Source organism: Poecilia latipinna, unplaced genomic scaffold (genome assembly GCF_001443285.1).
Source record: "Poecilia latipinna isolate Pla-1442-1.1 unplaced genomic scaffold, P_latipinna-1.0 Scaffold3979, whole genome shotgun sequence".
Lineage (NCBI taxonomy): Eukaryota > Metazoa > Chordata > Actinopteri > Cyprinodontiformes > Poeciliidae > Poecilia > Poecilia latipinna.
This window is the reverse complement of record NW_015116595.1, coordinates 8,034-19,598: the sequence shown is the minus strand read 5'-3', so window position 1 is coordinate 19,598 and position 11,565 is coordinate 8,034. Positions and strand designations below refer to the sequence as shown.

Sequence of the window (11,565 nt, the reverse complement as noted above, 5' to 3'; positions counted from 1 at the left end):
TTTAGTTTTCTTCTTGGAAAAAGTTATTAAAAACAAGTTTTTGTCTAAATTAAGGTGAATTCATGGTTCCTTTTTCCACATAATGTAACTTGGTAGGGTTTATGATAAAAAAAAAATAATAATAATAATTTTGTAATCGTATCGGTGATCGGCCCTCATGGGTTATCTGTATCGGCAGGAAAAAACCTGATCGGCACATGTCTAGTATCAGGATTTAACACCAGAAACACAAACATTTCCCACACAAAGAACATAATATTCAGTCTGTCACCGTATTTGGTAACACTTTATTTGAAAGGGGGTGAATAAGACTGACATGACACTGTCATGAACATGACGTAACACATGTCATGAACATGAAGAAGCCTTCATGAATATTTATGACTGTTGTCATAAAGCATCATTCGGTAAATTATGACACTTTTAATACAAAGTTGACATTATTCAAAATGTCTTTGTTATGACAACTTGACATTAACCAAGAAATCATTACTGATATAAATTTGTTATAAAAGTATTACTGATTGCACTTTAAAAATTAGGTAACTTTGTTATTAAAGGTAAAGTTTAAACAGTAATGATTTCCTGGTTAATGTCAAGTTGTCATAACAGACATTTTGAATCATGTCAACTTTGTATTAAAAGTGTCATAATTTACCGAATGACGCTTTATGACAACAGTCATAAATATTCATGAAGGCTCATTCATGTTAGTGACAGGTGTTATGTCATGTTTATGACAGTGTCATGTCAGTCTTATGCACACCCATTCAAATAAAGTGTTACCCAGTATTTTTTCTGGCTTGATGTTTTTTTTTTAGATTACTACAAGTGAACACAGGGTTGATTAGCTAACTTGAAAAACTGCTCGACTGATGATCTGTCAGAGAGTTGGTCTGAGGGTCTGAATTCCCTCATTCAGAAGCAAGCAGTTTATTTGATCCAGGTGTGTCTAAAAGTTGCAGGATGAACTAAAAGTCCCTTGAGGACTGGAGTAGGTGACCCCTGGAGTGGAGTGTAGAGGTTCCTATTTGAGGGAGAATAACACGAGAGCTCTAATTCATAATTTATTTTTTCAACCTGCAGGACTCTCAAGTGTGAAGTATCTTGCTCTGTTTGACTGGTAAATATTTATATGGATTAAATGTTTTGTAGAACCTTCATATTATGTTCTGAAGTTTGATCCAATTGAGAATAAAACATGGAGCACTTCAGTCTGAGATTAGCAACCTTTTTAAACCCATTCAGTTGGAAAAACATACTTAACGGTTAGCACACAGTGTTCAGTTCAGAGTTCTTCCTTAATCCCTCCTCCTCTGGTTTACAAGCGTCATGATGGGTGGAACCAGAGACACTCCCTTTGGTAATTTGATATTTACATGTGAGCTCAAACCAGTTTCTGTTCTACAGAAGAGAAACTCACACAGTCGTGACCGAGAGCTGAAATGGCGCAAAGAGTTCAACTTTTTCACAGCTCTGCTGGACCTGAAGATGTGGCTTGTGATGTTTGTATGGACAGGAAGAGGAAAGCTGTCAAGTCTTGCTTAAACTGCTTGGCTTCATACTGCAGGGATCACCTACAGCCTCACTATAATGCTCCCCCATTACAAAAACACAAGCTGGCGAATCCCTCCACAAAGCTCATGGAGAATTTCTGCCCCCATCATGATGAGGTGATGAAGATCTTCTGTCGTACTGATCAGCAGTGTATCTGTTTTCTTTGCACTATGGATGAACATAAAGGCCATGAAACAGTCCCAGCTGCAGCAGAAAGAGCTGAGAAGCAGAAGGAGCTCCAGGAGAGTCGCCAACAAATCCATCAGAGAATCCAGGACCAAGAGAAAGATGTGAAGCTTCTTCAACAGGAGGTGGAGGCCATCAATGTCTCTGCTGATAAAGCAGTGGAGGACAGTGAGAAGATCTTCACTGAGCTGATCCGTCTTCTCCAGAAAAGAAGCTCTGAGGTGAAGCAGCAGATCAGATCCCAGCAGGAAACTGAAGTGAGTCGAGTCAAAGATGTTCAGGAGAAGCTGGAGCAGGAGATCACTGAGCTGAAGAGGAAAGACGCTGAGCTGGAGCAGCTCTCACACACAGAGGATCACACCCAGTTTCTCCTCAACTACCCCTCACTGCCAGCACTCAGGGAGTCGACACACTCATCCAGCATCAACATCCGTCCTCTGAGACACTTTGAGGACGTGACAGCAGCTGTGTCAGAGCTCAGAGACAAACTACAGGACGTCCTGAGAGACTCATGGAGAAACATCAAAATGGAAATCACTGAGGTGGATGCTGTAAAGTCAGAACCAGAACCAAATAGCAGAGCTGAATTCATAATATATTCAGGAAAATTCACTCTGGATCCAAACACAGCACACACTATGCTATTTTTATCTGAGGGGAACCGAAAAGCAACAGTAATGAAACAAAAACAGTTTTATCCTGATCATCCAGACAGATTCACTGATTATCGTCAGGTTCTGAGTAGAGAGAGTCTGACTGAACGTTGTTACTGGGAGGTGGAGATGAGAGGAGAAGGAGTTTATATAGCAGTTTCATACAAGAACATCAGCAGAGCAGGAAGATCAATGGATGCTATACTAGGATTCAATGACAAATCATGGTCATTATACTTTGACAAAGGCTGTTACAAATTCTGGCATGATAGAGTTGAAACTCCAGTATCAGGTCCAGTTTCCTCCAGAATAGGAGTGTACCTGGACCACAGAGCAGGTATTCTGTCTTTCTACAGCGTCTCTGAAACCATGACTCTCCTCCACAGAGTCCAGACAACATTCACTCAGCCTCTACATGCTGGGATTGGTCTTTCTGAAGGATCCTCTGCTGAGTTTGTTAATCCTAAATATTCATCAGTGATCTGAGGCCCAGGTGGTTAAAATATGTATTTTTGTTTCAATTTCTTTAGTCTCCATCATTGTTGGTGAGAGCTCATTGTTATCCAATGTTATTTCTTCACTGCTCAGAGATCAACTGTCTTTATGGAGCTACTTTGTCAGCTTGTTTGTTGTCTTGTGGTTAGGGATTACCCTAACCACAAGACAACAATAGGCTACCCTAAGTCTATCTTGTGGTTAAAATGCAAATACAGATCAGCAGATAGAAATTGCAATTATCATCATATCATCATCAATCAAGATATCAGTCATTATTTTATTAGACAAAGATCAGACCCAGGATCAAGCTGTTTATGGAGATTAATCAAATGAGCAGAAAGGTGAACAACAGTTTTCATCAAAGTTTAATGTTCTGTTTCAATTAAATATATGGATTAAAATTATTAAAATGTTACCATTTGGAACATTTTTTTTGTGCAGTCAAGTGATTAAATCCTAAAAATGTTTTGCTACCCAATAATATGTGGACAAAAATGTTTTATTAGTATGAAACTTTTAGAAACTCTATGGACGTCCATAATATCAGTTGCAGATTTATTGTAGTGTTATTTTGGTAACACTATTTGAATGGGGGGGGGGATAAGACTGACATGACACTTTCATAAACATGACATAACACCTGTCATGAACATGAATAAGCCTTCATGAATATTTATGACTGTTGTCATAAAGCGTCATTCGGTAAATTATGACACTTTTAGTTGACATTATTCAAAATGTCTTTGTTATGACAACTTGACATTAACCAGGAAATCATTACTGTTTAAACTTTACCTTTAATAACATAAAGTTACCTGATTTTTAAAGTGCAATCAGTAAAACTTTTATAACAAATTTATATCAGTAATGATTTCCTGGTTAATGTCAAGTTGTCATAATAAAGACATTTTGAATAATGTCAACTTTGTATTAAAAGTGTCATAATTTACCGAATGACGCTTTATGACAACAGTCATAAATATTCATGAAGGCTTATTCATGTTCATGACAGGTGTTATGTCATGTTTATGACAGTGTCATGTCAGTCTTATTCAACCCCCTTCAAATAAAGTGTTACCGTTCTTTTTTTGTAAATATTTATGATTTTTAAAAATATATCAATACACTTTAATTTCTTTTTTACTTATGTTTTTAGGTTTAAAATTGCTGAGAATTTATATTTGGCCCTAGAGGAACAATCAAGAGACCACATCCAGTTTTAGTTATTACAGCTCAAAACTAGAGATCAGGCCTGAAATCTGGACTCTGACGTGAACTTTCAGAGACACCTAGAGACAATTACAAACTGGCCTTCTATCTCTTGAGGAACATTTCCAATGTTTTTTACAAATCTGTCAAAACTCTCACTATATTGTGACAGTCTAGGATGACATAGATATGTGGGGAAAAAAATCGAGTTGTTCTGCTTTTTCTCAGTGCTAACTGAAGAAATGTCAGTCAGAAACATCCTACAAGAGTCAGGAGGAGAGTTTAAGCATTGTCAGTCATGCTCATGTATGTGCTGCTCATGTGCCAATGTCCCAACAAGATCTAGAGAGACTCATCCATGCGTTTATCTTTGGTCGTATTGATTACTGCAACAGCGACTTCACAGGTTTACCTAAAAAATTAATCCTTCAGCTGCAGCTGATCCAGAACGCTGCTGCTGGTATTCTGACTAAAACCAGGAAGGTAGAGCACATCACCCCAATTCTAAAGTCCCTACACTGTAGATCATGCTTTTAAATCCTGTCATGATTGGTGGTGGTGAGTGGTGAGAGAGACATAGGCTGGCCCAGGATGTCATAAGGAAGTAGGTTTAATGATGAATAATCCACAAATGAACAGAATCCAACACAGGTTGCACAGGGAGCAACGGGGAAGACAGAGCGTGCAGCAAAACAGACAGCCGTAACAGAGATGCACAGACTATACGATGCAAACGACGAGGACCCGACAAGGAACACAGACAACAGGTGGAACTAAATACACAGGGAAGGTAATCAGGGAACTGGACATAGCTGGGATCAATCAACAGGGAAGACAGAGAGTCACAGGGGAACAGAACTAAGTAAACACAGAAAAACCTCAAAGATAACTAGACCGAAAACACAGATTGTCACAAATCCTTTCTTTTCACATGTAAATCATTCACATATGGTCAACATAAAGTAGAACTTAATCCAATCAAACTCAATCTCCTTTTTTGAGGCGCTTTAGAGTAACTCATTTTTCTGTGTTTCTTAAATGTGAATGAGACATTTCACACCTCTAGGTCACAGAGCGTTTCACTCTGCCCCATTCGGACATTTTTGTAGTTTGATAGCAGTGATATGATTATCTACTAGAGAAACTTTTTGTTACAAAGTCTATTCAACAAAGGAAGATTTCTCCATCTGGCCTAACATGATGAGCCAGAGCCTGACCCACAGCAGGAGAATAAACCACACATTCAAATGAACGCGTCACAGTGGTATTGCAATGTAAGGAATTTGTGTTAACACATGCTAAAACTGAACATTTTGACTCCTCTACTTGCATCTTTGGCATAACTGAAAATATACTACAAAATTGCTGTGAGGAAAAAAAAAGTCAGATTCACAAAACTGATTAGCCGGGAGTCATGACCTTGTTTAGCAGTTACACAGTAAACGATGTGATGTCATAGACAAGAAAACATAAGCAATAGAAAAAATTTACAGACTGAAAAGTATAAATTAAAAAAATATTAAGATATCTACACAGCACTGGAAAAAAATACATTTTAATTTATTTGCACTCCTAGGCATTCAAAAGTACACAGAAAATGTATCAAAGGGTTAAAATAGTGGATTTTGGATAATATGGCCCCTTTAATATTTCTGTTAGTTTATAAATAACTGAATAGTTCAGCACCAAAATAACTTAGAATTCTTCTCTTGTATTAATTTCCAGATCTTTCAGGTCTCACTCACACTCGTTAGTGTGAGTGAGAGATTTAAGTTTATGAAAAAAGGATGATGGGTAATGATGCTAACCTACTGTCGATTCCGCTCCCTGGGAGATGTGTTAATGACAAGTTTCTGTCAATCAACCAGAGAGAAAAACATATTCAAGTTGGTTTCAATACTCTCCAGTTTCAGAAAACACTGGTGGTGAAGCAGCAGCAGAGAGGTTTATCAGATTATAACCAACAGTTTCTGCTCTCTAGTTGCCTCAAGCACTTTCAACATTCTGTCTAAACTTGTGCTGCTTATGTAGCAAGGGAAAAGTTTGAATTTCAGTTTATGCATCGAGTAGTATTAATTTAGTTGTAAACATTTTTAAACAAAAAAGTAATGGGAAGGAAAAAGTTAGTATTTATCTCTGTTTAGGTGATCTAAAGAACTCATTTAGTCCCTTTAGAAGTGCAGACTTTTCCCAAAGTGTCATTGAGATTTCTGCTCTGATGGATAGGAAGTTTGAGGAGTTTGCCACCACTTTAAACAACATATCTGCTACAGCAGAAGCCAACACAGAGTGCTTCCCAGAAGCAGAGCACTGTCACTGAGTGGAGGAGGATGACATGTCGGCTGTGGGACCCAGGCTGGTCGAGCGCCAGTGAAAACTATGCATTTTAACAGAGAACTATACTAATTTGGAGGGACAGAGCCACAGGGATGATATCTTAATTTACAACCTCAAAGAAAACACAAAGACCAATAACCAGTCTCATTTTTGAAACATTCCCAGCTCTTCTTAACTTGAGTCCAACCAGGGCATCATTAAGATCTACTGAGCTCATCAGAGAACAGGGTGGAGTAACGAGGCAGAAACAAATCTGTACTTTACAATCCTCCTGGAATCTGTTCTGATTTATTTTACATTTCCAAACAACACTATATCTTGTCTTTCTTCAAAATAATCATTGTGTCAGTGTTATTTTCTTTGTAATTCTAGACAATATACTTATTTATATAATAAACAGTTTCTTTTAATCCTTCCATATAAAGGCACAGCTTATTCTCCACTTCTACACACTTCATTCTCATAGTAACTCCCATTCGCTACCCTGTATGTTGCTGTATAAGCAATATACAATATATTTGTATTTTTTTCTGTGCATAAACATGCTCACAAGAAAGACATATGGCTAAACATATCCGACTCAGGTAACATATTTGGAATGTATAAACAACATACTGTACATATTACTTTCCTACAATATTCAGAGCTGTTTTATTTCATAACTGTAACTGACATGAATTAAACAATGTGTACATAAAACCACAGCTAGGACCGCAGTCGCTCTTTTTCTTCCCAGCGCCCATTAGTTCAATTGCGATGACAACGGTAAATAAAACACTAAAAGACTTGAGAAAAACTACTTTAACAAGACTAAAGTTATTCCGGAGGTTATGTTGTGAGAGTAAGGCTATTGTAGACCCTACTAATCTGTAAACAGGATAGAACAGGTCGGAGTAACGAGGCAGAAACAAAGCCATCCATCCATCCATCCATCCATTTCCTTTACACCCTTGTCCCTAGTGGGGTCAGGAGGGGTGATGGTGCCTATCTCCAGCTAACGTTTCAGGCTGAATCTGTTCAGGCCAGTCCCTGAACAGGGCAACACAGAGATTGACAAACAACCATGCACACACTCACCTAGGGAGAATTTAGAGAGACCAATTAACCTGACAGTCATGTTTTTGGATTGTGGGAGGAAGACGGAGTACTCAGAGAGAACCCACCATGCACAGGGAGAACATGCAAACACCATGCAGAAAGACCGGGGCGGGGAATCGAACCCAGAACCTTCTTGCTGCAAGGCAACAGCTCTACCAACTGTGCAGCTCGCAGAAACAAATACATACTTCACAAATCCTCCTGGAATCTGTTCTGAAGCCGATTGTCAGTTATACAGACTCTGGAGTGATTATGACGCTGCCTCCTACTGGTAGCTTTCTGCTACTGCAGTAAAATTAATTACAATAGATGCCAAATCTTGAAATTAGAAATATACATAAAAAACATCAATTAATTCAATATCAAAATAGAAAAAGAGAATAATAATAATCATATAACAGAAACCATTACTTTTTTGTGTATGCCACATACATTACTCCAGAGATGCATCCAGGATTCTACAGGCGCTTAAAAGCAGGCTCTGCTCACATATCGTTCAAATCCATTTACTGGAAACTGTAATTGTCGTGATCATCATTTATCAGGACATCATTTTATTGGACAAACATCAGATTCTGAATCAAACTGTAGACATTTTTTATTTCATATAAATTATGTGATTCTCTTATGTTTGTGACATTTTGTAAATAGAAATAATTTGGTAATTCTGATATAAACTAATAAACATTTAGTGTACTTTAACTTCAGGCAGTTAGGGGGAAAAATTCAGTGAAGATATGGTTTCAATTGTTTGTGGTTTATGCTAAGAACCTGCTCTTCTGCCTGTGATGGTTAAATAAAGCTCTTCTATTAAAAAAGCCCCTCGACACACTTCTTTGGTGCCATCTGGTGGTCAAAAGGATGAAGAGCAGTTTGGAAATATTACACAGGAACTGTTTCTACATGACTACAGTCATGGCCAAAAGTTTTGAGAATGATTCAAATGTTAATATTTACAAAGTCTACTGCTTCAGTTTTTATAATGGCAATTTGCATATACTCCAGAATGTTATAAAGAGTGATCAGCTTAACAGCAATTAATTGCAAAGTCAATATTTGCCTAGAAAATGAACTTTATCCCCCAAAACACATTTCAACTTCATTGCAGCCCTGCCTTAAAAGGACCAGATAACATTGTTTCAGTGATTGCTCCATTAACACAGGTGTGGATGTTGATGAGGACCGGGCTGGAGATCAATCTGTCATGATTAAGTAAGAATGACACCACTTTAAAAAGAGGCTGGTGCTTGGCATCATTGTTTCCCTTCTATGAACCATAGTTATCTCTAAAGAAACACGTGCAGTCATCATTGCACTGCACAAAAATGGCCTAACAGGGAAGAGTATCGCAGCTAGAAAGATTGCACCTCAGTCAACCATCTATTGCATCATCAAGAACTTCAAGGAGAGAGGTTCCATTGTTGCCATAAAGGCTCCAGGGTGCCCAATAAAGACCAGCAAGCGCCAGGACCGTCTCTTAAAAGTGTTTCAGCTGCGGGATCGGGCTACCAGCAGTGCAGAGTTTGCTCAGGAATGGCAGCAGGCAGGTGTGAGTGCATCTGCATGCACTGTGAGGCAAAGACTCATGGAGCAAGGCCTGTTCTCTAGGAGGGCAGCAAAGAAGCCACTTCTCTCCAGGAAAAACATCAGGGACAGACTGATATTCTGCAAAAGGTACAGGGAGTGGACTGCTGAGGACTGGGGTAAAGTCATTTTCTCTGATGAATCCCCTTTCCGATTGTTTGGCTACATCTGGAAAACAGCTTGTTCGGAGAAGACGAGGTGAGCGCTGCCACCAGTCTTGTCTCATGCCAACTGTAAACCTGAAACCATTCATGTGTGGGGTTGCTTCTCGGCCAAGGGAGTCGGCTCTCTCAGTCTGGCCTAAAAACACAGCCATGAATAAAGAATGGTACCAGAATGTCCACCGAGAGCAACTTCTCCCAACTGTCCAAGAGCAGTTTGGTGATGAAGAATGCCTTTTCCAGCATGATGGAGCACCTTGCCATAAAAGCAAAGGTAAAAAAAAAAGCAAACTAACTGGCTCAGGGAACAAAACATAGAGATTTTGGGTCCATGGCCTGGAAACTCCCCAGATCTTAATCCCATTGAAAACTTGTGGTCAATCATCAAGAGACGGGTGGACAAACAAAAACCTAGGAATTCTGACAAAATGCAAGCATTGATTGTGCAAGAATGGACTGCTATCAGTCAGGATTTGGTCCAGAAGTTGATTGAGAGCATGCCAGGGAGAACTGCAGAGGTCCTGAAGAAGAGGGGTCAACACTGCAAATATTGACTTGCTGCATTAACTCATTCTGTCAATAAAAGCTTTTGTTACTCATAATATGATTGCAATTGTATTTCTGTATGTGATGAAAACATCTGACATACACACATGAAAACCAGAGGGCAGCAGATCACGTGAAAATATATTTGTCATTCTCAAAACTTTTGGCCATGACTGTAGACTTTAACTCCATTAGTTAATAAATTAATCTTTATTCACCTTAGCAACGATTAGGTTTTTGTATTAAGTGTTGGGGACTTAAATTGGAATTACAGAATTTTATATCAAAAGTTGATTTTATAAAGTTTCAACATGTTTTGTATCTTTAATTAATGCATATAACAGCTCAAAGATCCAGATTAAGAAGGGTAAATCACATGGTATTCCCAAACTTTGTAAAACATAATCTTTCATCATGAAAAAAAAAATAAAGACCAAAGAAAACACATTTGAATTGCTTCATTTTATATTTTAATATTTCTCATTTTTGTTATTTGTGGGGAAATAACTTTTTGTTATGTTCTAACTGAAGCAACCTTTCCTCTACAGTTTAAAACATTTTATGACCAGTTTTCATTTTCAGGTACCAAATAAGTTGATTCTGGTGTTTAAATTGCACTGAAACCAGATCAATGAATTATATTCATACATAGTTTTTCTTGTGACGTTAACGTGGTTCAGGTTCAGAACACACACACACACACCACACACACACTTTACAACTTCTTATTATATGGCTGTATTTAATCATTTCAGAAACCAAAATCTTTGAGCTACTTGACTTAAATATTCTAACTTCAATTTGGCCACATGGTGGCAGCAAAACTCTGAAAAAAGTATCAAAATCAATCAACCAACAAATCTGTCAGAAAGAAAACAACTAAGCGGATAAATTAACAGCAAAGTTCTCAAAGAAAATAATATTAAAGAAATTACTTTTTTTGCTGGAATGTCTATGTTGGATTGTTTTGGGATTCCATAAGAGCAGGGGTCCCCAAACTTTTTCCTGTGAGGGCCACATAACTTTTCCCTTCTCTGGTGGGGGCCAGAGTCAGTTTGTAACAGAAAAAGTGTGACGATTGCAGGAGTACCTAAATGTAAAAATGTATTGTTTTCCAGAAAAGCACAATCAAATAACCCTCTCTGGGTTCTTCACAGAACAAAAGTCAGGAAATAAATAATAACACTATTAATTAAATAAATAATAACCAAATAACCCTCTCTGGGTTCTTCACATAAAATCCAGGAAGGATTATAGTCCGTATTTTTCGAACTATGACCCACACCGGACTATAAACCCCAAAGTTTTTTTTTAAACCAGTAAACACACACATATAAGCCGCATATATCTCTGCCGCTCAGGTTTTCCACAGCGATGCAGCAGCAGAGGGGGGCGGACACCCAAAATCTGAGTCATAACAGGTCGATTAAATATCACATTTATTAGGGTTGAAAAAGAAAAAGTTGCCAAGTTTAGATTTAACTGAACTGATTACGGTAGTTTCCGAACTGTAACTGTAACAGTAAAAGTGCTGATCCTTCCTGTCTGCTACTAGCATGTGCTAAATGAAAATGGGCGTCTTCTTCTTCTTCTTCGTGTGAGAGGAGGGTGTGTGCGGAAGAGCGGGAGAAGAGTGAAAGAGCGAACGATTGTGTATCTTTTCTATCTTTTTTTCTTACTGTTTATTCACTGGGTGTTTGTGTTACTTGTTTAATTGTAATTTTGTGTTAGTTTGT

The 11,565-nt window shown here is 38.1% G+C and overlaps 1 protein-coding gene and 1 long non-coding RNA gene across 2 annotated transcripts in view; both read left to right on the top strand.

The window, feature by feature from the left end:
• The first annotated feature begins 1,417 nt into the window (after positions 1–1,417).
• LOC106941998 (tripartite motif-containing protein 16-like) lies at positions 1,418–3,309 on the top strand. The gene has a single exon (XM_015025161.1). The coding sequence runs from the start codon at positions 1,446–1,448 to the stop codon at positions 2,880–2,882; it is 1,437 nt and encodes a 478-aa protein (XP_014880647.1). The 5' UTR covers positions 1,418–1,445; the 3' UTR covers positions 2,883–3,309.
• A 5,659-nt stretch (positions 3,310–8,968) lies between these two features.
• LOC106942000 (uncharacterized) overlaps positions 8,969–11,565 on the top strand; it is a 3,708-nt gene continuing 1,111 nt past the window's right edge. The window contains exon 1 of the long non-coding RNA XR_001423521.1: positions 8,969–9,212. This is a non-coding gene — a long non-coding RNA (uncharacterized LOC106942000). The remainder of the gene's footprint in view (positions 9,213–11,565) is intronic.